Source organism: Chenopodium album, chromosome 8, assembly GCF_948465745.1.
Source record: "Chenopodium album chromosome 8, dcCheAlbu1.1, whole genome shotgun sequence".
Taxonomy (NCBI): Eukaryota; Viridiplantae; Streptophyta; class Magnoliopsida; order Caryophyllales; family Amaranthaceae; genus Chenopodium; species Chenopodium album.
In genome coordinates, this window is record NC_137841.1 from 62,274,516 (window position 1) to 62,298,262 (window position 23,747).

At 34.2% G+C, this 23,747-nt stretch overlaps 1 protein-coding gene across 1 annotated transcript; it reads left to right on the plus strand.

The window, feature by feature from the left end:
• Nucleotides 1–1,695: 1,695 nt before the first annotated feature.
• Nucleotides 1,696–17,136, plus strand: LOC145641941 (uncharacterized). The gene is made up of 12 exons (XM_081692972.1): nt 1,696–1,852; nt 2,529–2,981; nt 5,192–5,265; nt 7,058–7,166; nt 8,091–8,158; nt 10,193–10,270; nt 13,763–13,827; nt 14,754–14,820; nt 14,939–15,121; nt 15,284–15,340; nt 15,480–15,575; nt 16,750–17,136. Exons 2-12 carry the CDS (start codon nt 2,534–2,536, stop codon nt 16,888–16,890), a joined length of 1,386 nt encoding a protein of 461 aa, XP_081549098.1. The 5' UTR covers nt 1,696–1,852; nt 2,529–2,533; the 3' UTR covers nt 16,891–17,136.
• The last annotated feature ends 6,611 nt before the right edge of the window (nt 17,137–23,747 follow it).

Genomic DNA, 23,747 nt, shown 5'->3' on the forward strand with positions numbered 1-23,747 from the left:
AGCTTTCAGTGACGCGATCTCAGTTTGTAATTCACCGATTATAGGCTTTGATTTTGAATTTTCTCACTCCAAATTGAGTTTCTCCTTCTCCAAAGCTTCAGTTTCGATGGTTTTGATGGGGCGGTCTAGAGTGGGAAACGGGAGAGGGGTGGGGTCACCGGCGCCGGAGGATCATTTGGGCGCCAACATGGGGAGGGGAAGGACTAACAGTGTGGGTGGTTGAGAAGGGAGGGCTGGTTGAGCCCTACGAACGGAAATAGTAGCTAATTATGTGAAATGGTAGCAAAACCTATGTTTTTTGCTTTTAGGTAGCAAAATAAAATAAAAATTTAGATGAGTAGCAAAAGTCAAAGTAGTGTATTTTAATGGTAACAAAGGTCAAAAATTTTCCTTAATTAATTTTTTTTACTATGATTTATTTATTTTAATATTATCGAGTTGAAATATAGCTTGCTCAACTCGTGCTTGTACAAGTTACGAGTCGAGTTCGAGTCAAGTTCTAATCGAGTCAATCCGAGTTGCTCAACTTGATTAGCACCCCTAATTGTCATCACTATTACAATAACATTGTTACTCGTATTATAATTGCTGTAATTAGGTCAGAAACAATTAAACTCCACTTTAGATTGAGTCTCTTAAATTTTAAATTTCGGGACAAGATTGGGTCTCGAGTCATCAGGTAATCTGGGTCAAGTAATCAAGTATGGGTTAGGATTGTTAGGTCTAGTGTGAATCTCAATAATGTGTGCCTAGACAAACAGTAGACTAAGGGCCTTTTCCAATTTACTGAAAACAAATTAACTGAATTGATTAGAGTTGAAATGAACTGAACTAATTATGAAAGTAGAAGATTAGGATATGAAATGAACTGAACAAAACTAAATTAAACTGAAATTAGGATATGAAATGTTCTTAGCATTTCATCCTTTTTAATGTGTGTGTGTTTTTTTTTTTTTTTTTTTTTTTTTTTTTTTTTTTTTTTTTATTTTTAACATAAAGAAATCTATACTTAGTATTTAAAAACACAAACCATAATTTTTCATATGACACATGTCATCACAAGTCAATCACAACCACATATGACACATGTCACCCCTTTTGATCTTTTTGTTAAAGTCTTTATACATTCTATAACTTGCAAATTCAATTAAGAAAATGAAGTGTTTCATTTCCATCATAATAAAATAAAGTTGAACCAATTAATATACATAAAAAAAACATATGAATTTAATTATTTAAAAATTGTCTTTTCAACTAATAAACTTAAAATATAACTTAAACCAATATGTCATTTCATATCCTACAATCTTCATGTATATATACGCGTATCTAAATTCCTTTATCTTTTTCTACAGTTCCACCCTCATTCTTTTTTTCCTTTTAGGTTTTAGCAATGAAACAATTACTTCGTATTTCATATCAAAAGTTTCAACTATTGAAAAATATACCTACATATGAAATAACCTAGATAAGAACCCGTGCATCGAACGGGCCAAAAGGCTAGTTTAAATGAAAAGTGCTCTAACTCTACTTATTCCTCTAAAATCAGATATTCACTCCTCCCTTCAAGATTTACAGTACCAATTTATTCCATTTTGAGTTTTTGATGACATCCATTTTGATCTCGTGCTTTAGCACGGGTACAGTTTTAAAATAAGATGAAACAAACGGACCCTTTAGATCTGACTGTTAACATACTCTATGCGTGTCAATTAATCTTACTCCTACGTTTTAAATTTTTTTTATGCAGCACCCCTTCTTCCCCTCTGTATTCTCCATTGAAGCGCGTACTCTCAAACCTCCATTGAAGCGGGTTTTGAGCTTTCTCTCCTCCATTGAAGCAACTTCTTAGGTAACCTGGATTATTTACTTTTTTGAATCTTTAAATACCAATATCACAATTTAGGGTTTATTGCTAATTTAATTCTCAACATACTCATTTTAGGGTTCTTGGTGAAAATTTCAACTTTTGGTTATTGTTATTCAATTTATGAAATATTATATCGATTGATTTTGTTGTTAGAAATTTGCTATGTGCTATTTACGTTGATATTTTTAAGCGAGAAGAATTTTATGTGATTTTTGGAGCCTAATTTGATTATTGAGTCAAATTTGGTTGCTAATTTGTTGGAGGCTGTTGTTTATAACCCTTTATTATTGGATGGAACTATGAAAATGGACCTCTTTTCGGCTCAATGCGGCCGCCCCTCGTGCCCTGGCGCTGGGGCGGGACTAGTTGTGATTTTGATTCGTTGATATTTTGAATATGTGTTTTTAGCGTATATTGGTTAAATGCAAACTTACTGAAGAGCTTTCTTATAGAATGTTGGTTGATTTGATTGATGAAATTCTTTCCGGAATATCAATAGTGCATTGCCTTAACAAAAATTAGCCTAAGACCCTTGCTTTTCTTGAATTGCCTTTGTTTGAGAAATCTATATTAGTTGGCTGAGAAAATTGGGGTAATTGGGCTGTGTAGATATAATTCGTTGAGCGGAACAATTTTTAATGCTTTTTGGTTACTACAGACGAAATGGACAATTCAGCTGCAAACCAGCTTCCGGAAGTGGATTCTTTGCCTGATGGTTTTGTTGAGAGTGCTCCAGACTCCATAGCTCCTGTGACACCATTGAATGAAAAGGAGAAATCATTATGCGACTACAAAGAGAATAATTCAGCGGAACCGAATAGTTCAAGTGATTTTAGCTATGATGCATCACTAAATGGGTTTGTTTCAGTTGAAGGAAAAGGGGAAAAGGTGACCAAAGTTCGCACATTTCCAGTTCCATTGTCTGAGAAGGATGGTTATGAAGCTTCTGGAGAATCTGCCAATGTTTCTGATGATGGCTGCTTTGAGCAGAGAGAAGATACTTTGGCAATCAAAGCTGAATCATCTACCTCTGCTTCAGGAGGATCTGATTTAAGAATGGGCAGTACTGAGAAAGATAAAGGTCAATCCGAAGTCCAAAGCGCTGATAAATGTAATTATCTATGCTTCCTGAAGTTCTTTCTCAGTTTCTTAGTGATGCTATTAGTTTCATGGGGCTTTGTAGATGATCTAATATACAGACCAAATGGAATTATTGCATGTTTTCCTACACTTAAAATCATGTATATTTTGAATCATAAGATATTGCCTAACCATTTATGAAAATGAAATCTTAAGGTTAACAAGTTAATCATGGTAAGATGTTTATATCAATGGCTGTAGTGTACACTTATAACTTCCCCCTTTTGTTTCTGTGCTCACATGTTGACAGTCATGAAACCTGATAGTTTTTTTTATGTGCTGTTGTTTTATAAGTGCTATAGGCTTAACAATTATTCTGTCAAATTTTGTGTTGCAAATCTAATTGAACTTACTCTGAGCTTTTGTCAGAGCAAGTGGCAGTCTTGTTTCATAATGGTTTTTGCTGTTCCTTCTGGGGGAAGATATAAATAATAATTTAACCTTTGTGATGAATGTATGGTGCAAATACTAATAGGATGAGTAAGGTTCCTACGTCTGTGCAACTTTCTGCCTCTATTTAGGGTAATAGTCTCTGTGATAGCAGCCCTTATGTTTTATTTACTGTTGTAAGATTAACATGGTCCGATGAGAAACTAGTTGATTGGGATTTCCCCATATCTATAAATCATATTGAACTTTGAGATGATTGACTAGTAAAATCCTTAACAAGTCTTCCAATATAATTTTTTTTTTTTTTTTTAATATATGCGAAGACATGGGGCATTGTCACGTTCAAAGGATGAATGTGGCGGAGGTGCGTTTGTTACGTTGGTTTTGTGACCATACAAGAAAAAAGCGGTTGAGGAATCAGATAATTAGGAAGCAAGTAGGGTTTACATCTATTGAGAATAAGATGAGGGAGGAATTCGATAATAAGGAAGAAAGCAAGGGAATTAACATAAGACGGAGTTGAATGAGGCTCCGATTAGAAATCTTGAAGAGTGGCAAAATGATGGGATTGTGAGGGGTAGGGGAAGACATCAGATAACTAAGAGGGTGATTGGGAGTGTTATAAGCCGTTTGGGGATTGAGGAAAAATATGGCATTGGATAGAGTGAATTAGAGGGACAAAATATGCGCTGAGGACACATCATGACTTAAATTATTTGTTTATCTTTTATCCTTTTCTTTTACCTTAACTCATTGTGTTTTTGCAAACTTTACTTATTTTCCTATGTCAAGGTTTTTTAAAATACTTTTTAGTTTTTTTTTTTTTTTTTTTTTCCTTTGTTTCATCATCCCTTATCTTTTTTTTTGAGTTTTCACTCTACACTGCCCTCATTTTTTTAATTTTTTTTCCCCTTTTTCCCTTTTTTCTTGTTTTTCATCTACTTTCATTTTATCACTTTCCTTTCTTTGTTCCATTTTTTGCAAATGGTTTCTTATTACGCTTCATCTAGTCTACCCCAAATCATTTTGGAACTAAGGCTCTGTTGTTGTTGCTCCTTTTTGCCAAAGTGAACTGGTTTAAAGGGATTCAAACTATTAAGGAAACCGTTACTGGAATTAAGATATTGTTCAAATTAATAGATAAGAACATATGAAGTTTGGAAATGGTTTGATTAGAGATTTGATTGGTGCACTTTCCCTTTTAAGGTTCTAGGTTCCAATTTGTGAGGCCTTTGTTTAGCTGGAGTCAAGATTTTAGCTTGTGAGCATTGCTTGACTTTTCTCAATTTTGTTGATAAGCTTAAGAGCCCAAGATTTTCTTCCCCTTACCTTACTCTCTTTTTGTATTTTGGTGTCACTCCCTGTCTCGCTTTCACCTTGGTGCTATAATATGATTAAAATAAAATAATAATTAATTTAAGGTTAAGTCAATCAAGCTTAGTTTAATAGAAGTTTATACTCGTAACTTTACCTAAATTCACTCAAGGGGGGAAAGCTGCTGGCATTGAGAGAGAGTAGTATGTTTTCTTTTTGACTACTGACATTATCTTAGGAGTTGTCATGCAAGGGAGCATGAGAGTTGTGTTTAGGCTCATTACCTAAATATGTAGGAGTCAGTTCTACCTTCTTCCCCATGAATATTTTCCTGTTTATTGATTGTTGCATCTTCACACACTGGCTAGCTTGAAGTGTGAGTTCCTGAACCACATGCCATTTTCTATTGTGAAGTGGGCTTATATTGAATTCTTTTTCTATAGATCTGCCTTAAGTTCAAGTGTTGTTGTTCTTCAGCATATCTAGGGGGATCAGATGTACCAAATAATTCAAAAGAAGCCCAGTCATCTGAGAATCTGAAAAACCGAAAGGTAAATATTGTGTATTTAAGCTTATCATGAACTTGCTAATAAATATTGTACATCACTTTGTTGTAATGGTGTTATTTAAGCAAATCCTGATCATTTCTGCCCCCCCACCCCCTCTTTTGATTTTGAAGTTTCTGATGCACAGTAGAGACTCACTGGTGTTATTTAAGCAAATCCTGATCATTTCTGCCCCCCCCCCCCCCCCCCCCCCCCCCCCCCCCTCTTTTTATTATTAAATTTATGAAGCATCAAGAAGTGAGGCCACTCCTTGTTGGACCTCTTATCATATACTTTTGTCTAATTTTCCCTGCGAAAGGGATAGGTTAGCTGATAATCTACCTCAACCTAATGGGACTAGCATGGCATAGGAAGGGCTTTGAATTTGTGACATAGGGACATGCATTCCTTATGCAATATGAACCATGGATGCAAATCTTATTGCCCTCAGCTATGAGAACAGAAGCAGCTTGCCAATCATCTTTACTCACCTTTGATCCTTTGTCCTAATTTTTCTTTGACTTAGTTTAAGAGAGCACAAACCAAGTGTGCTTAACAAACGCTCATGTGTTTATGCGGCTACATTTGGAACTAGTAAGGTTCTCTTGTGATGTGAACTTATTTACTGATTTCTTGCCTAATGACTTGGGTTTAAATGGGAAACAAATTAGGACTGTAGTGGTATTGCATATCGATACTGCTTCTTACCTCCTTTTTTCGTTTCATCGGCTGCTTCTCCTTTTGATGTAAAGCAAATATGGGTAATATTCTACCTGAAAGGAGTAGTTTAGCTCAGTGGCAGCATCCATGTGCATAGAAATTTCTCTTTTTGACGGTGTTGGTACTTGTTTATGAATAAATACCTTATCCATCTACTTTTAGATTTCACGCATCAGACCCAGGATATGCTCTATTTTGTTAAGTTTGAGGATCTCTCTTTAATTTTTAATAATTGTTAATTTTGAACTAATGCCAAATTTGAGATATGACATGAAGAATAATCAATAACACACTTTTAATCTCGGGTCAGCTACACTTGTGCCAAACAACCTAGTTACCTACCTTGTAGGAAGTAATGCCAACAAGATGACTCACATCACTGGCATAAGCTAAACCAATACATATACAGCCTTAGTGTTCATAGTTGCTGCAAATGAGCAAACAACGATAACACTAAGCCATAACACATCAACTGATAACTTGATAAGGAATCCTAGCTTTCTAGTTGATAAGTGTAACCAACTTTTTAGCCCTGGAGATCTGCAACATTCATTATATTCAGTATCATTCACTTTCTGTTTAACAGCCGAGAGCTTTTTCCATAATATCATTTCTCTTAATCTTGTGAATTAGCATTAGCAATAGGAGACTCACCTCTACACTTATTCAATCATTCCATCTCAAGTGACATTCCTTCATTCGAAACTTAAGAATCCATACCAAGATTCCTACCAGGTATTGCTGGTGTGCTGCTGTAAGACAAAAGAGCAGGTTTTTCTTATATATTCTTTTTTACTTTAGCATCCCCTTGTATGATGTTGTGGTGGGTTTTGATGGAAAACAGAAGCCTTTTGTTCCATGCCAAACAAAGGTTCTATTTTGTGTGGTGTGTATGAGGCTATGTCATATGAATCTTCATCAAAATTTTAAAGCTTAGATGAAGGACACTTTTTTGAGACATTGCAAAGTATTTTACATGTAATGTGTTATGCTTGTCTTCATCTGCATTCTATCTGTTGTACACATTGGTAATTTCTCAACAATTGCTTGTAGATTTTAATTAATGTTGTTGCTACAGGAAACACTCGAAGGGAAGCGTAAAAGTTCAAAGCGTACCTTCAGAACTGAGCAGGAATTTTTGGAGTTCACTTTAAAGTATAAACAAGTTCTTACAGAGAGAGATGCAGGTAAATATGGGGAATAAATTCAAGGCTGCTCCACCAAAGCCATTTTTGATAGGATTCCCAACTTGATTTTCTTTGAAAAGCCATTTCATTTCCTGTGTTTTGAATCATACTACAATATTCTATATGGACTGTTTATGTTTCTGCATCAGCCGTTAAACTCCATTATCATAGTCAATATGTTTGGTGTATAGTTAAACTTCATATAATCGAAAATCTTAAATATATTCTAGCCACCTCAATCAACTAATGTTTAGCAATTCAGATCTCTTCAGGTAACAAAATGTGGTGCCAAAAGGTGTAGTTTTAGGTATATTTATAAATTTATATTCCCATATTCTTGTATTGTAAGGGTGAAGTGAAATACCAATTTGTCAATTCCCTCAATGATGGCTAAGAAATGTGATGTTACACCTGCAAGATGCTGCTTTCATGACACACTTTGGTTGCTTATGCAAGTCCACAACTGCAATTTTTTTCCGTGGAAATGGTTTATTGATGGGATATGAATACCATATGGAGGATTTCTAGGTTTGTGTGTTCTGCTTATTCAATTAAGGCTGTGGCTCCTATCTTTCCAATTCTTTTACAAACTTTCCCTACACTTTGGACTATACAATCTTGGAAAAGAAGAAGGAAATATAAGTAGGTCATGTAGGCGCAGCGGAATATCATATAGGAAGAGTTGGACATTTTTTATTTGTCTTAAGTGAAACATTTGTTAATAGTTGCAACAGACTGAAATGAGTAGCAATATTTTGAGTGGATTGCTGTGATTTCCTATTGTTTAGTCTCTCTCTCTCTCTCTCTCTTTTTTTTTTTTTTTTTTTTATAATTATTATTAGAGTTTGAAATCACTTGATATGAAATCTAGTCCTTTATCTTTTCTTGAAATGCAAATATTGATTTACCAATTTCTTGTTGTAGCTATTGCTGTTCGAGACAAGCTTGAGTCATTGTGTAGGGAGTTACAGCGTCAAAATAAGATGTTAATGGTATACAACTTTCTTGCCTCCATCTGTTGGCTCTCAATATACATCTTGTGGATGTGAAATGTGAATGGTGTTGAAGCAATGATATATGACATTATATGCGAAATGTATAATTGAGATTTTTTTTTTTTTTTGCTACATTTTGTTTCCATTTAGCACTACATTTTTAACAACTTTCTTAGGAAATTGAGCAGAAGCATTTATTAAGGCTCGTTATGTTTCAATAACCTAGCTTATGACATCAAGCTCATAGACTCGTATCTAGGCAGTTCCATCATATAATGGCTATTAAAATTTTAAGGTAAATTTGTCAAAAAACCTTTTAAAGCAAATTTTTGTTAGAAAAACATTTTAATATATTTTTGGTAACTAAAGGCCTTGATGTAAACTTTTTTAGTAAGAGACAGCCTTACCCCACTTTCCAACATTGACTTGGGGTGTGCAGGTCACTCATTCACTTGCAATTGAATATCGAAATCACTTGCAATTGAATATCGAAATCAGCCCTAAGGTAGTTAGTTTTACCGATTGAAGACTTTCCCTACTGCATTCGACCAAGGAAATGTCTAAGTTCTTGTGTAATTTGTGCTTAATTCATTGAATTTCGAAAAATTAGAGTTTCTTCCCCCAATTTTTATACTAGTATCAATCTCTAAGGCTGAGAATTGCCCTTTGAGTGTGACTGGTATTGGTGAGTAGTAGAGTTAATGCGAGGTAGCGGAAGCCAAAGAAACAAGTTGTCTTTAAGAAAGAGGACCTACAAGGTGAAGTTGGTGCTTTGCTGGTTGTTGGGGAGATAGTAAATGATAGTCTTCCTATTGTTGAATCAGAAGCAGCATTCAAGAATTGGGAAATTCTTGTACTATGCTGGGGGTGGAGATCGTTGTAAGAGCATGAATCTACCTTTGGAGTTTCTTTTGTGCACTTGGAGAAGCTCAGTATTTGAACTGCACATTGATCATGGACCTGAGCATGTCTATCATCTATGTAAACGAAGATGGATCAAAATGTTGTAAACAAAGATGGATCAAAATGAGGAAGGGAAATGTTTCGATTCTTATTTGATTTTGAGCATCTGAAAGAGGAAGCATCAGTATTGGACAGATTGGAATTAGTGGGAGAGGAAAGAGAGGGAAAAGGGTGGAAATAGTAAAATATAAGGTCATGTGACCGGCATACTCCAAGTTAAGGCCGTAAATAGGTTGGTCGATAGGCCGGAAAAGGGTGGAAAGTGGGGCTAGGTTGTTTCTTACCAAAAAAAAAAAAAAAAAGAAAAAAAGAAATTTACATAAAGGTTTTAACTTGCCAAAAAAAAATTTAAAACGTGTTTGTTTGACAAAGAAGTTGCTTTAAAAGGTTTCTTCTGACAAATTTTCCAATTATTAAACTTGTTGCTCTAAGAAGACGTTCCATGGTGTGCTATAAAATCACTTTGTGAAGTGCTTTGTTTTATTCATGCTTGCTAATGCATACATTCAATAATTAACATTTCTAATTATCAATATGTAAAAATTATTTCAAAACACATTGACACAAACCTTACATGAACCCACGACTGTTTTTATTGATTCAATTTAAATCAACAGAAACTGTCATTGTAAAATAAGTGAATAGTGTAAAAGTTGTTTTTTTTTTTTTTTTTTTTTTTTTTTTTTTTTTTTTTTTTTATGGATGTATGGCATATATTGGTATGTTATTCCTTGAGTTTTTAGAAGTATCCCTATCAATCATTATGAATATGTGCATCCCAAAAGTACCCTGAAATTGGTGTTTATGAAATTTGAATTTTTATTTTATTTTTTCGTCTCTTCCTGTCAAAAGGTGTTAATAACTATGTATTTCAAACCAAAGTTATGTTTTAATGTTTTTATTAGTATATGTTAACTTTCTGTGTATCTGAATCTATACACTAACTTTCTTAACTCGTGGGATTGATATAAACTGTTAAGATCTGAAAAAATATGATACTTGTTTGCACACATTGCTCTAACATGAGACTTAATATAATTATCTAAAGAACTGATGGTATATATGCAGGATGAATTTAAAAGAGTATCAGAGGAAGGGCAGAATTTGAGATCAGATTTATCTACCAAGTTCGAGGATGCTATAAAGGTTTGGCAATTATCCTTTATAGCTGATTACTTTCTAATGCCCGTCTCTTTTTGTTCTTCATGATTGGAATCTAGACACTATTTATAAGTAAATATACTCTTCTAAATTTTTTCCAAATTAGATATAACAAACAATGCCATTTCATTTCTTGATTGATTCTTCTCATTGGGTACTTTAAGAATATCAAATATGACAAGAGAGCTGTTAAAAGCTAAATATTTGCATTGGCAAATGTGCCAAATGGAATTAGAAGAGATCTTAGAGATGGATCGGACATTATTTTTTGGATTCGATAATTTTCATTTTGAAAAATCTCGAGGGATTATTTTTCTTGTTACCTTTAGGCTATTTTTTTCATCTTATTTCCACTTATTTCCAGAAAAAAGCAAGTTTTATCATGAAAAACAAGTTCAATAGGTTTTGAAAAGGGTTAATAAGGGCTACCCAAGTTTAATTTACAACTAATATAAACTGTAATAAGCTCAAATAAGTTTAGGTTAGTTCATTTAAGTTCATATAAATGAATAGAAGGCTAAGTTTTAAAAGGCGCAAGGCGCACCAAGGCGCAAATGGTCCTTGCAGCCTAGGCGCGAAGCGCAAGGCGAAGGCGCATGCCTTTTGTATGCAAGGCGCATGTATTTACATATTTATTTCAAATTATTTTTTACTTTGATTGTACTAAATACCAATTAAAAAGATTCATAATAAATTAAATAATAATATATGTAAAGCTAAGGTAGTGTAAATTTGAAAAAGTGTCCATCATTCTTCAATTTATAACTTATATCTTAGTTATTTTCCTTAAGGCGCACCTTACCAAAGGCGCTTTGAGGCGCACGAGGCGCGCGCCTTCCGTAGGTGACTGAGCCTCGCCTAGCTAAAGCCCATTTCCTAGAGCCTGGGAGTGAGGCGCGCTTTTTAAAACCAAGATAGAAGGCACCCTTAATGTTATCATCAAGTAAGAATTCTTGGATAACTTTAAGCATGATGGATTTGAATTTGAATAGTCAAGGATAAATGGATAATCATGGTACTAAGGCTTTATACATTATACATAGTATCTTTTTAAACGTGGCCTATTATATAGGGTTTGAGGGAGTAATGTAGAGAAGAGTGGGAGAACCTAGTTAAATCTATCACCTGGATGGAACATGGGAAAAGTGATCCCATGCTGCTTATTAAGGCACTAGGCTCATGTATAGTCTCATATGGATCAGCCCTAGGTGAAAAACACTACCCCAAGTAGAAACATCAACTATCTTACATAGACCATCTCTCAAACTAACTAAATTGATCCTCAGGGTGGCCAGTACTGTAGTAAGTAATTTAGAAGCTTTAGAGGAAGACATAATCAAGTTCACAGGGGAAGTTTTGTTTGAAGTTCTTGATGATGTTAAATTATGGAAACCATGTGGTTTGTCTACTCTACTCTTCCCCCACCCCCCCCCCCCCCCCCCTGTGGGAAAAAAGTAATCTAGATCATTTCACCTCATATACTGGACTCATGGCTGAATAGCTGATACAACCAAAGTGAGAGCTCCTTTAGAGTATGGCTATTCCCCTGAAGGTGCTGAATGAGGTTGCCTTACAAGACCTTGGTAGATACAAACCATGCTGACCAATATCAAGGGGCATGCCACAGAGCATAGATAGAAAGGGAAAACACCAGCTTTGGCCAATGTATTTTTTATTGGCTTGGTTTTATGCTGCTTGCAGACTCAAACAACTTAAAACGTGGTCTGTGTTATTTAGGCGAGTCCAGTGCTCATTTAATGGAGCTGTGGTCTTCAGAAGTATGGGCGGTATGCCCCTACATGCCCATCTGTCCTATACTATCATACTCTTTTGAAATTAACTTCTGACGTATCCTTGCTTTTTATCCCTTGGTAATATTGGTACTATGGTACTTATGATATGTTATGGTTTAAGAACCTGAAAGCACCCTTAACTAGGAGAGCAACCTTTGTCTTTGTCAACTTCAAAAATCACCAAGTATTGCAATTTATTTGGTCAGAGAGAGTGTAATTTCATCATGTATTTTTTTGTTTTGCCTGAAGCAAATCGTCATGACATTTTACTCTGAGGGAGGATCTGGAAAAAAGGATTTGGTTGAGCTCTCGATTTGTGGGGGGTGTTAATTTATTGGAGACTCTAGATTGGAGCTTTTAATGGTGTCTTCTCCTGTACTCCTAGAGATACAATATGCAAATTGATAAAACGCAATCTCTTTTGGGAACCCAAAGTCTTGTGTTAAAATTAATTAAAAAATATAGAAAAGAAAGCTTTTCTGTGTACAATCTGCTTGGACAGGCTCAATACCTTATACGTATAACAACTTCCAAACCTAGATAATTATTAAGTGTATATCCTATGATATGTCTTATGCTATTGTACTTGGAAGATTGGGAGACATATGCTCTTGCATAATGGTTTGGTTATCTCTGATTATGTGGTTGGAAGAATGTTGGGATCTTTAATAGTAGCTATCCCAGCTGTGTGCTGCTTTATAGGTTAAGTTGTAGGTACCTCTGGGCTTGGGTTTTATTAATACAAGCTAAGAGACACACACACATTGCGTGTGCAATATAAGAAATCTATATGGCTCAATTCTCCCCCTTTTTTTTTGTTTTTGAAAAGTTATCTACCTTATTCCAATAAAAAAAAAATAAAAATTAGTGGGTTTAAAAATAATAGTACTTCCCAAAAAAAAAAAAAAAAAAAAAAAAAGAATGGTAGTTTTATTTATTATTATTATTATTATTATTATTATTATTATTATTTTTAAAAGATGGTAGTTATATCAAAAAAATGACTGTAGTTTTTTGTAAAGAAAAAAACAAATAAAAAGGTGGGTGGGGTAATTTGGGAAAATAAAATTTATCACCCAAAATCCCCTTTCACTTTATATATTACTATAGATTCAGCATGATCAGCCCATAGTTATTTTCCACTAGTTCCAAAAGGACTCGTTACTTTCTATATATTTACATTTATTTTAAAATTAGAGATGCTTACAAAATACTGTATGTACCCTTCTTTCCTATAGGAAGCAGATATAGATCCTTAAAATGCTGCCAGATGATTATCAATTTTATTCCAAAAGACTTAAAATCACCTGCTATGATACTCATCAATCATCATGCATTTTTCATATGCTTATAAAGATAAGGAGTATATTTCTTGTAGCGCATATGTGTTTTTCTTTTGTATTCTATCACCTAAGCTGGATTATATCGGTATATCCACAGGCTATTGATTTATTGAACGTTTTGTTACTTACTGTGATGGTAAAATAAATGTCGCTTTTTTTAAAAAAAAAAAAAAAAATTAAGTCTTGGCTCTAATGGTTATCATTTAGAGTTATTCAACAATTAAAATTTTCTAGTGGAGGAATGTACTTGTTGCCTTCCTTCTATGAGGTGCAAGTGTGCAACATGATGCTTTTTTATTCTTCCATCTGATCATATCTGATGTTTAATGTGCTTGTTGCAGGATGTGAGTGTAAGGCTAGAAGAGCAGAAAGGAGAATGCATTTCTCAGCTGAAAGAGAATGAAATGTAAGTTTTGAAAAACCATGTGATCCTATAGTCAATCAACAAGTATACTTCAATGCAGATAATTGATGTAAATAATGCAGAAATGAAATTGATTAGTGTCCCTTCTTGAAAATATTGTAAAATTAGCCTTTTGGTCTCTCTTTTCACCTTGATTACCTACTTCCTAAGTCCTACTTCATTCCCCAATGACAACAATATCTAAGCATTGATTTTCTACCCACTTCCTTTTTCCCTTTGATCTCCTTGCCTCTTTCATTGTAAAATGTTATATCAACTTATTCAATTTAAGATGTCCACAACTTCAGATTTCCTCATCTTAGAAGTGACACATCTCCAACTTCATGTAATAAAATTTTGACAAAATCCCTCTCTAATCTTTCCCTCTCTTCTTACAATTTTTCTACAAATATGTGTTCCTAAATAATTGAAGAGTTTGGTTTATTGCTGAAGTGTTGGGTGAGAATTCTATTCCTTTGTAAGAGTCAGATAAGTGTCATTGTAACATAGCTTATCTAAAAGTAAATGTTCTTAAGTTCTTTATCCTTATGCCCATTTTGCGACTTAGAATTAGTTGCAAAACTGCATGTCAGACTCTTGTATCCATGCATCTTAATTTCCTTTTTACCTATTCAAACTTTTTAAACTGGGATTTTATTCTGGTGATCAAATATGGCTACACTTTTTAGTTTATCTTTTAAAAAATTCTTACTGCTTATGCCCTCTTTTTCTTTTTGGGGTGGTGAAGCTTCTGTTCATTAAGAATATGTTGCTCTGGACAAATGGAGTTTACATGTTTCTTAGACCTATTTTATGTTGGTAGTGTATTAGAACATAGATATATGTTAGAATCAATTATTTTCTGTTGTATTAGTATTTGAAATCATGACTCTGTCCTTTGCATCTTTGCTTGTGCCTTTGGTATTTAGGCTAAGAGACAAATTGAAGCAGCTTGCTGATCATTATACTCAGTGTCAACAACAATATGCCCAGGAGGTACCGTATATGCAAATTTTATGGTTAATGATCTGTATACAAATCATGTGCAAATCTTAACTTTAAATTAATTGGAACTCGCTTTGATCCTGTGGCATTTGGTAATATTGCTGTGCAGCTGAAGCAGAAATCACTAGAGCTTAAGATTGCTGAACTGAAAGTAGAGCAAAATGAGGAAAAAGTGGCACATGAACAGGCTCAAATAAAGGTATATGCCGAGAAAATATCACAGCTTTTGGATACTGAAAAAAGTCTACGTCAACAATTAACAGCTGATGGAGAAAAATTTCAACAGTTTCAAGTGAGTATCACTCTCTATCATGTCATGGGGAAAAAAAAAAAAAAAGAAACCCTTTTTGTTGACATCTATGTAGTTGAGAAGTGTTTAAATTTTCTAGACCCTGTTTAATAGGGTGCAACACGTTAATTCTATCTGATAGAAAGTAAATGACTTTCTTTGCAGGATGCACTGCTGAAAAGCAATGAGGTTTTTGAAACATTTAAGCAAGAGATTGAAAAGGTAATTCTATAATCTCACTGTTGCATATAATTTTGAAAACCATGGCCTGTGTCTGAACTTATAACGTCATTGACATTTATTTTTAATGATTATGAGGCTTCCTCATCAGATTCCTGCTTTCTGTTGTGTTTAAAATCAGATGTCCAAATTGACAAAAGACCTGAAAAAGGAAAATACCTTCTTGAAGAGCAAATGTGAGAAATCAGATTTTACTCTTATAGAACTCGTCGAAGAGGTAAACCCTTTTGCCCCGTATTTTTGTCCATAAATCTCTTAACTTGCATGCATTCAATTAGAACCATAGATCCGTTTGGTTTATGAAGGGGGGTGATCTTGGATCTTTGTAAGGTGTCTGTGAGGATCTTGACCTCTGTTTCAGTTTGTCATCTCCTGATAAAAAAACAAAAAGTATTTTTCCCCCTTTAATACTGTGTACTGATCCAATTAAATGTGTTGTCATCTCCTGATAATAAATTTTTTTTCCCTCTAATGACTACTGATCCAACAACAAAGCCGTAGTCCCAAAATGATTTGGGCTCGGCTAACATGAATCGTTATAAGGAACCGTCTGGAAAGAAAATAGAGCATAACATTATAAATTATAATCGATTGAATAAAAGTTGGAAAAAAGTGTGTAAAGTGAGTGACTACTGATCCAATTAGTAAAATTTAATTGTCATGGTCTCTTTACTCCAGTATTTAATTTTCAATTAACTTACGGATGCAATTTGTGAGAATGCATTATTTTCTACAAATTCATTCCTTGATAAGAAAGGAAGAATCCCTCTTCTTAAGAACCATGTTAGCTGAGCAGGATATTTTACATTGATTTATTGGCTCCAAATAAAGCTTATGTTTGTATCTTGAATTCTTGATCCCCTTCAATCTATCCTGGACATCATGTTAGTTATAGACTTACCTCTTATTGGTTAGCCTGGGTGTTTCACACTTTTATTTGATAAAATCTGCAGCCCTGCAAAACCTAGCAAAATTATATGTAATATCAATTAATGTCCCTGTTACGTCAAACAATTTGATACTTCGATGTTTGAAATTATTCTGTACTTATTGCATGGATTGAATTTCACCCTTTCCCAAATTCTGGAAATTGCATTGTGAATTATGTTTCGCAGTATACAATGCCTTAGAAATCCTGCTATGGAACCTTTGCATCTTTTGGTTATAGCTAATGAAATCATTTGCAGTATGGAATTTCCTGGATTGCATTTCGTTTTCCTTAGAGATGTACTGTAGAATGCTGTGCCATTCTACATCTATATGCAGCTCTTTGCAATTTGCTATTCCCACTAACTTGGATGATGATCTTCATAATGCTGATTTTTACTCATTTGACTCTGTAAGTTTTCATCTTTTGGTAATAACTAATGGAAGTTATTTCCTTTGTGCAGCGGGAACGTATGAAGAAACAATTGGAAAAGACAAAGAACCAAAAGGAAAAACTTGAGTCACTATGTCGCTCACTACAAGCTGAAAGAAAACAGGGTTCAATTGGCTCTAGTCAAGCTGAATCTGTTCAAGTCCAAGAATGAACGTTGTACTGCTCCTGTTTCTCGAGACTTTTACTTTGCACCATAGAGATATCCAGTTCACAAGTTTTTGTTGTAAATTCCTTTTTATTTAACTTCATCTGAATCAAGCATCTTTATCTCTTTTGTTACTTGAAAATGAAAATATAGGATCTGTATTTTCAACTGTCTCGTCCTGTTAACTGCCTACTGGCTTTGAAACTCAATAATTCTTTTTCCTCATATTTGAAGACTATCAGATTTGTGCTACTGGTTTGCCTGGAAAATTTGGTTCCGCAGTAGTTTTTTTTAACTTAAATTTTGTTGATGAGTTCTAGCTCAGCTGTGGCTTTACGAGTTTTTCTCTCTACAACAGCTGGTAAGGCTCTTTTAGGATGGATTTATTTAAGTGCATTGTATCTCAGCGTAAGTGAGCTACTCTTCCTCCATAAGCATCTTCTCTAGCACTGTCTTCCTTCTCCTCTTCCCGAGAACCTGAAACGGATTCATGAATACAAGATACAACGGGACAGACACTGACTTTTGAAGGCTACTTATTGCCAGCTGCAAGTATCACCTCCCCATTATTATGCACCATAGCATAATGGTAATGCCTCAAATTTCCGATGCTTTGCGAAGATTGATGAAGTAGCAATTAATGCGAAAATAGCACCTTGGTGTCTCGTGCATTTTAAACTTTATTTCTAGGATTTTTTGTCCAAAATTGCTGCCTTTATTTGATAACTTTTTGTCCATAATTACCTTATAATTTTTTTTATTTTGTCCATAACTACCTTAAAAAAATGTTCTCTTTTGACCCCTACCTAAATTTTTTTTTTCAGACATTTACCTTATTTTTCAGGTCACTTAAAGTCATGTGTAGAACACATGTTTTTATTTTTTATGATTTTGTTTAATTTTTTCCCTTTTCTCTCTCTTCCACAAATCAGATACTTCATTTCTCAAATCTCAACTCATATCCTCCCTAAAAACACACACTACATCAATTAATTTTGTTTGCATTTATTTTTTAAAGTTAATCGCATGAAAACGTAAATGTCCCCTAAAACCCCAATTGTTGTAACTCATTTTCAACAAAATGGTATTTCTCTCTCTTCAATTTAGTGGGTTTCCTGATTTTTTTTTTTTCTTCTTTTAATTTGGTGGGTTTTATTTATTTTCTCTCTCTTAAATTTGGTGGGTTTTCTTTGAAATTTACAATTGATAATTGTTAGATGTTTATCTTTTAGCAGAATATTTGGTTCACTTGAATGATTTATGTTTAATAATTTTTAATTTTTTATTTCTTTTGTAAAACCTAAATGTCAATAGGAAGTGTTCGAGTCTTTGGTTCACAAAATTTCAAAAATTGACAAAATTACCAAAATTTCGAAAATTCACAAAATTCGGTTCGAATTGTTACTTGAATTTCGTAAAAACGACGGACAAAGTGTTCGAGTGGTAGAGGCCCTCACAACGTACCACAACCACGGTGGAGGGGACGGAATTATAAAGTGGGTTTGACGGGGACGAATCGTAAGATATGTGAAATTGTTTTTTGCACTACTTTGAATTTCAAACCCATCATCAATTGATCACTAGTGTCCTTTCATGGTGTTTGTTACACTCTGAATTTTTGGGGTATGATAGTACAGAGAAGAAAGTGAAAGAGATGATATGGGCAAAATAAGAAGAGAGAGAAAATGGATAAAAATGGGGGAAAATTAAACAAAATCATAAAAGAACAAAACATGTGCCTTGCACATGACTTAAGTGACCTGAAAAATAAGGTCAATGTGTGAAAAAAAAAAAATTTAGGTAGTGGTCAACAAAGAAAACATCTTTTGAAGGTAGTTATGGGGAAAAAAAAATTATAAGGTTGTTATGGACAAAAAGTTGTCAAATATTTTTTGGATTAAAAAAAAAAAAAAAAATCCTTATTTCTATTGCACTATCTTGACTGTAGATTAGCAACTTGGTTAGCTATGATTATAACTATCTCCAAAATCAATCTTGGCCTCTTGGGATAGAGAAAACTGTTTTACTAGTAGATTTTTGCCTTCTTGCATAATGTTTGTCACTAAAAAGGATAGTGTCATACTGTCATTACTCCTACAAATAAAGCTGGCATTCCTGACCCGACTCGAATGATCCGACCCGTGACCCGAAAACGTAGACTCGAAATTGACCCGAACACAAAGCTGACCCGACCCATACCCGACTCGAAATTGACCCGACCCGACTTAACTAGACCCGAAGTTGACCTAATACACGATTTGACCCGACCCAAACTTGACCCGCGTACCCGACCATACCATTAACCCGAAACCTGAATCGACCCGACCTGAATATTGATTGACCCGACCCGTACGACCCGTTTTCCAGGTCTACCTACAAGTAATGACCTAATGAATTGGCCAATGACATTTTAATTGCATTGAATAGGGGTTAGACGTCCATTTTACGACATTTTTTTCAATTATTTAAAAGTTATAAGGGTTTGAGCACGCATATTTAAGTAAATATCGGTATAAAGTATTTTATGATAGATCGTGGATAAAAGAATACAAATAAAAAGTTTTATTAAGGGAGTAAAAGTTAATGTAAGATTTAATGTTGTTATATGGAGAAATTCTCAGCCTCAAAGAACTTTAGTCCTTAAGGATTCAAGGGGTGAGTGATGTGGGGAAATTTAGGCCATTGAAATCTAAAGCACCTCCAATCAAACAATAAAGAAAATCAAACTTACTCCTAATATAGGGCAAGTCCGAGTTGAACCACGAGGAATGAGGGGGAGAATGCTATAGCCTATAGTTAAGCTACTTCGAAGAATGAGAGGTAATTCGTGGTGTAACTAAAATTTCAATCAACTAAGCAATGAAGAAAAGCAACATGGTAAACACTAGGGATTAAGGTTCCACATGCAAGCTCAATGATCATGCCAAACGACGAAGAACTCAATCGATTCAAGCGTTGCAAAGGAAAACAATAGTTGCAATCAATAGGATTTAAGAGCTTTCTCCTATAAGTCAAGCTAGAGTTCACTATGAATGACTAACAAGGAAAATCACAATCAAATTCAATCAATTAAAGCAATTCCCAAATCAAGGGTTCATTTCATTGGAAATTACAAAGCAATCTAGATTAATCATCAAGGTTGATCACTCCTATTCAAATCAATCACATGCACACTATATTAACCAATTTAATTGCAACAATTCAATCAATCAAGAATCATCAACTAGCAATGATCATCAATCAAGCATGCTTCCCCTTCTCCCTAACTACTAATCTACTCACTAGACATAATAAGATTGAAAAAAAAAAACAAATTGAATCACAAACATCATCATTTCAAGATTAATCAGATCAAGAAGAAAATCAAATCAAACAAACTTTCAAACCAAAGATCAACAATCAAATCAGTCATACAAGAATTAAAGGTAGAATCAAGCAAAAGATAAAATCAAGGGAAGAAAATCTCACTAATTATCATTGATTAAGGAAGAAATCTAGGCTTAATCAAGTATTCAAGTGTTTCTCTCTCTACTAAATCTGGAAAAATATATCAAGTACTAGAAAAACGTCATCCCCTAAAATGGAAAAGTCAAAGGCATTTAAAGCAAGAGAAAAGTAAGGGGAGGGGAGGTCGTGGTGCGCACGCACAGCAGCCCCGTGCGCACGCACAGGGGGGTATGCGCGCGCACACCCTTGTTGTATGCTCGGCGCGCGACTCCCCTTGTTGCTAGCTCATTGCCCCTTTGTGTGAAGCTTCGGTCCTAGCGCTCTCATGCATACCTATAATCGACACTCTCATGTGATACCCACGAGGAAGGCAGCCTTTAAACTCTATTTTTGCGTGTTCATGGCCAAGACATGCGATGATTGTGATGCTCGAGAGTGCTAAAGCCAATAGTGGGAACTTGCCTCTTATCTTGCACACTTGCCAACCGAATAGTGTGAAACCTTGTCCCAAGCATCCAAAAAACTTGGAGAGCCTTCCAAAATGAATCCCGAGGCCCAAGCAAGTCCTCTGATGAAATAAACTAGGGCAAGTAAAATGGAAAAGACAAAAATACCCTTAAAATGCAAGAAATCGCAAAATAAGGGGAATGAGGAAACTAAATCATAAAAGAACGAAACTAAAGCATTATTTAAAGAGAAAAGCTATACGATGCGTTTGGTTATTAGCTTATTGAGCCAAAAAGAGCTTATTCAGCACATTTGGAGGATTTGACCAAACCAATCATCTAATTGAGGTGTTTGGTAAACAGCGGGTCACATTAACTGATTGGCATGAATCAGCTTAATTCGGAAACGCTCCTTACCCCAGTGTTTACAAAATAGCTTATTTGATTCTTTGCATAATTACACAAATGCCCAAAAACTGAATGCAATAAATCATGGTTCTTGAAATCAATTAATAAAATTCAATTAATCAAAAACCTATTAATTAAAAAAAAAAGGGTAAAAATAACAATTAACCATTATTTACGGTAAAAAAAAAAAAAAAAAAAAAAAAAAAAAAAAAAAAAAACCCTTTAATCTACAATTCTACATGCAGAAGAATTTCTCCATCTTTCACCAAGTCTAACTTTAAATAGAGGTATGCATGTTTTAATTCTTGATCCAGAATTGAGAATAATATTGAAGTTGAAGGATAACTAAATTTTACCTTCATAATTGGGAGCAGGGGCAGTTCTGGGCCGGAGCGAGGTGGTCGACGGAACTGGGCCCCCAAATTTGAGGGGCCCCCAAATTCAGATATATGTAATTAAGTTGGATATAATATCACAAGATTATAGTTGGAGTATTGGTTAGAACACTCATGCTCTGTGTACGAGACCCAGTTTCAAGCTTTAGGGCCAGCAAAACTCAAATTTTTTTTGCAATTTTAGCCCCGGCACTTGTTGGGAGTAGTCAGATCTGAAAATAGATGTCAATAGTTTTGATTTTCTTTCAATTGTTTTTGATAAAGAGATAGGATGATGGAGCATTAGCATGATTGATTTTTTTTTTTTTTTTCACAACAAAAAAAAGGAGATAAAAATGGTGAAATTGGTTTGGGGAAAATGAAGAACAGAAGAAGGGGTTATTCATTACGGGGAAAATGAATAACAGAAGAAGGGGTTATTCATTACGTATGAGAAAAGTAATGGGTTGGGTATTGTGGTTTATTTTTTCTCCTCAATTATTGATAAACTTAAGAGTTGGTAAATTGATAACTTTTTAAAATGTCTATCCAAAATCTTAAATTGAATAAATAAATAAATAAAAACAAAACAACATGAATTTGTAAATCTTAAAAAAAAAAAAAAAAAAAACAAAACAAAACAAAAAAACAAAAAAAAAAAAACTAGTTGTAGTAGTGAATTACAATAATACACTAATATAGAAATAAAGAGATTCTCTTGATAAATTAAATACTTTTAGTGGGATTAATAATTTCTTCAATTTTATATACATATATGTCAATGGGCTTATTGGTCATTTTACAAAAGTAAATACCTATAAGCTAATAGTAGTTTACCAAACACTTTTATATAATCAACTAATACAATCAGTTAGTCAAATCAGTTAATACAATCAGCTAGTCAAAATCAGCTAATACAATCAGCTTTACCTTTCAACTTTCAGCTTTTCACCAAACAAGGCCATAAAATATAAGGAAAACGTCCTAAAATGCTACCATATGAGTGCCATAAATGACATTCATCAGTGGGGCCCTCCTTTGTACAACACTTCATAATTAAAAAGCAAATTTAAAAAAAAATAAATCAATGTGTTAAAATTGAGGACAGATTTGTGCGCTCCCTTGTCATTTTTTGTCTATCTTTGGTTGTTTTTTCTGACAAATTCATTCATAGCGGGGGAGATTCATTTTTCTTCCCAACAATTCATTGCATTATCATTTCCAAATTTTATTCTTCTTTCCACTTAATAAAACACTGCAAAAGAATTTGAATTTCCACCAATTCTCTCTCCTATTTGAACTCACTACTCTTTCTCATTCCTTTTCGTTTTCTCTCTCCTATTTCAACCCCTTTTTTAACTTTTGAACTTTGCCTTTTTATTTACCTTTTTTTTTAATTCAACTAATAATAATCAGGATGGGGTCCACCATTATTCTCTTGCTCTTCTATTAATTGGAAGAATTACATTTACACCCTTACTTGAGTCCAAGACTATAGTTCTTTGAGGCCGAGAAATTCCCCATGAGAATATAAAATAGGAAGAAAGAGGTTGTGAGTAGGATAATTAGTAGTGGGCCCCACAATGTGTATGAGTTGGGTAAGATGTTTTTTTTTTTTTTTTTTTTTTTTTTTCTATTAAAAGTAAGACAGTTATCTGGGAATTGACTAAAATATTATACATGGTGATTATTTGAAAACGAAGTGAGTACTAAGTCATGGATTGATATTAAGGAGGAATTCTTGGACTCTAATTGTTAGTCCTTTAATAGCACACATTGGTATTTCACATAATACCAACAACAAATCATATCGATACCAACAAAACATTTTTACGTTCGTTGATATCACTTAATAAAGTTGTTAGTATAATGGTGATACTATCTAAGTATAATGAAATACAAAATGTGTTATGACATTTGTTTTTTCAAGTGCGATAAAAGTGAATGGACAATTGTGCCATTGTTAGGAGTTCAAGAGTTCCTCATCAAGAAGTAGACTAATGACGTAAGGAAGACGAAACCCAAAGCAACAATAGTGGATCAAACCAAGGATTTCCCACCATTATAAACGAGCTAAGGGACTAAAGGATGAAGCTAGAGAGGAGATGAAGGGTAGAGCTAAGAGAAAGAGAAGCAGAGGGGAAATATATGTTGTCTAAATATCTTCACTTTATTGTTTTCTCTCTAA

What these genes read in the sequence shown, in the direction of transcription:
- LOC145641941 (XM_081692972.1), top strand. Translation starts at nt 2,534, where the DNA reads ATGGACAATTCAGCTGCAAACCAGCTTCCGGAAGTGGATTCTTTGCCT. An exon ending in CAGCTGAAAGAGAATGAAAT is followed by an intron (nt 13,828 to 14,753) that starts GTAAGTTTTGAA and finishes TTTGGTATTTAG; the next exon opens with GCTAAGAGACAAATTGAAGC. An exon ending in AAAAATTTCAACAGTTTCAA is followed by an intron (nt 15,122 to 15,283) that starts GTGAGTATCACT and finishes CTTTCTTTGCAG; the next exon opens with GATGCACTGCTGAAAAGCAA.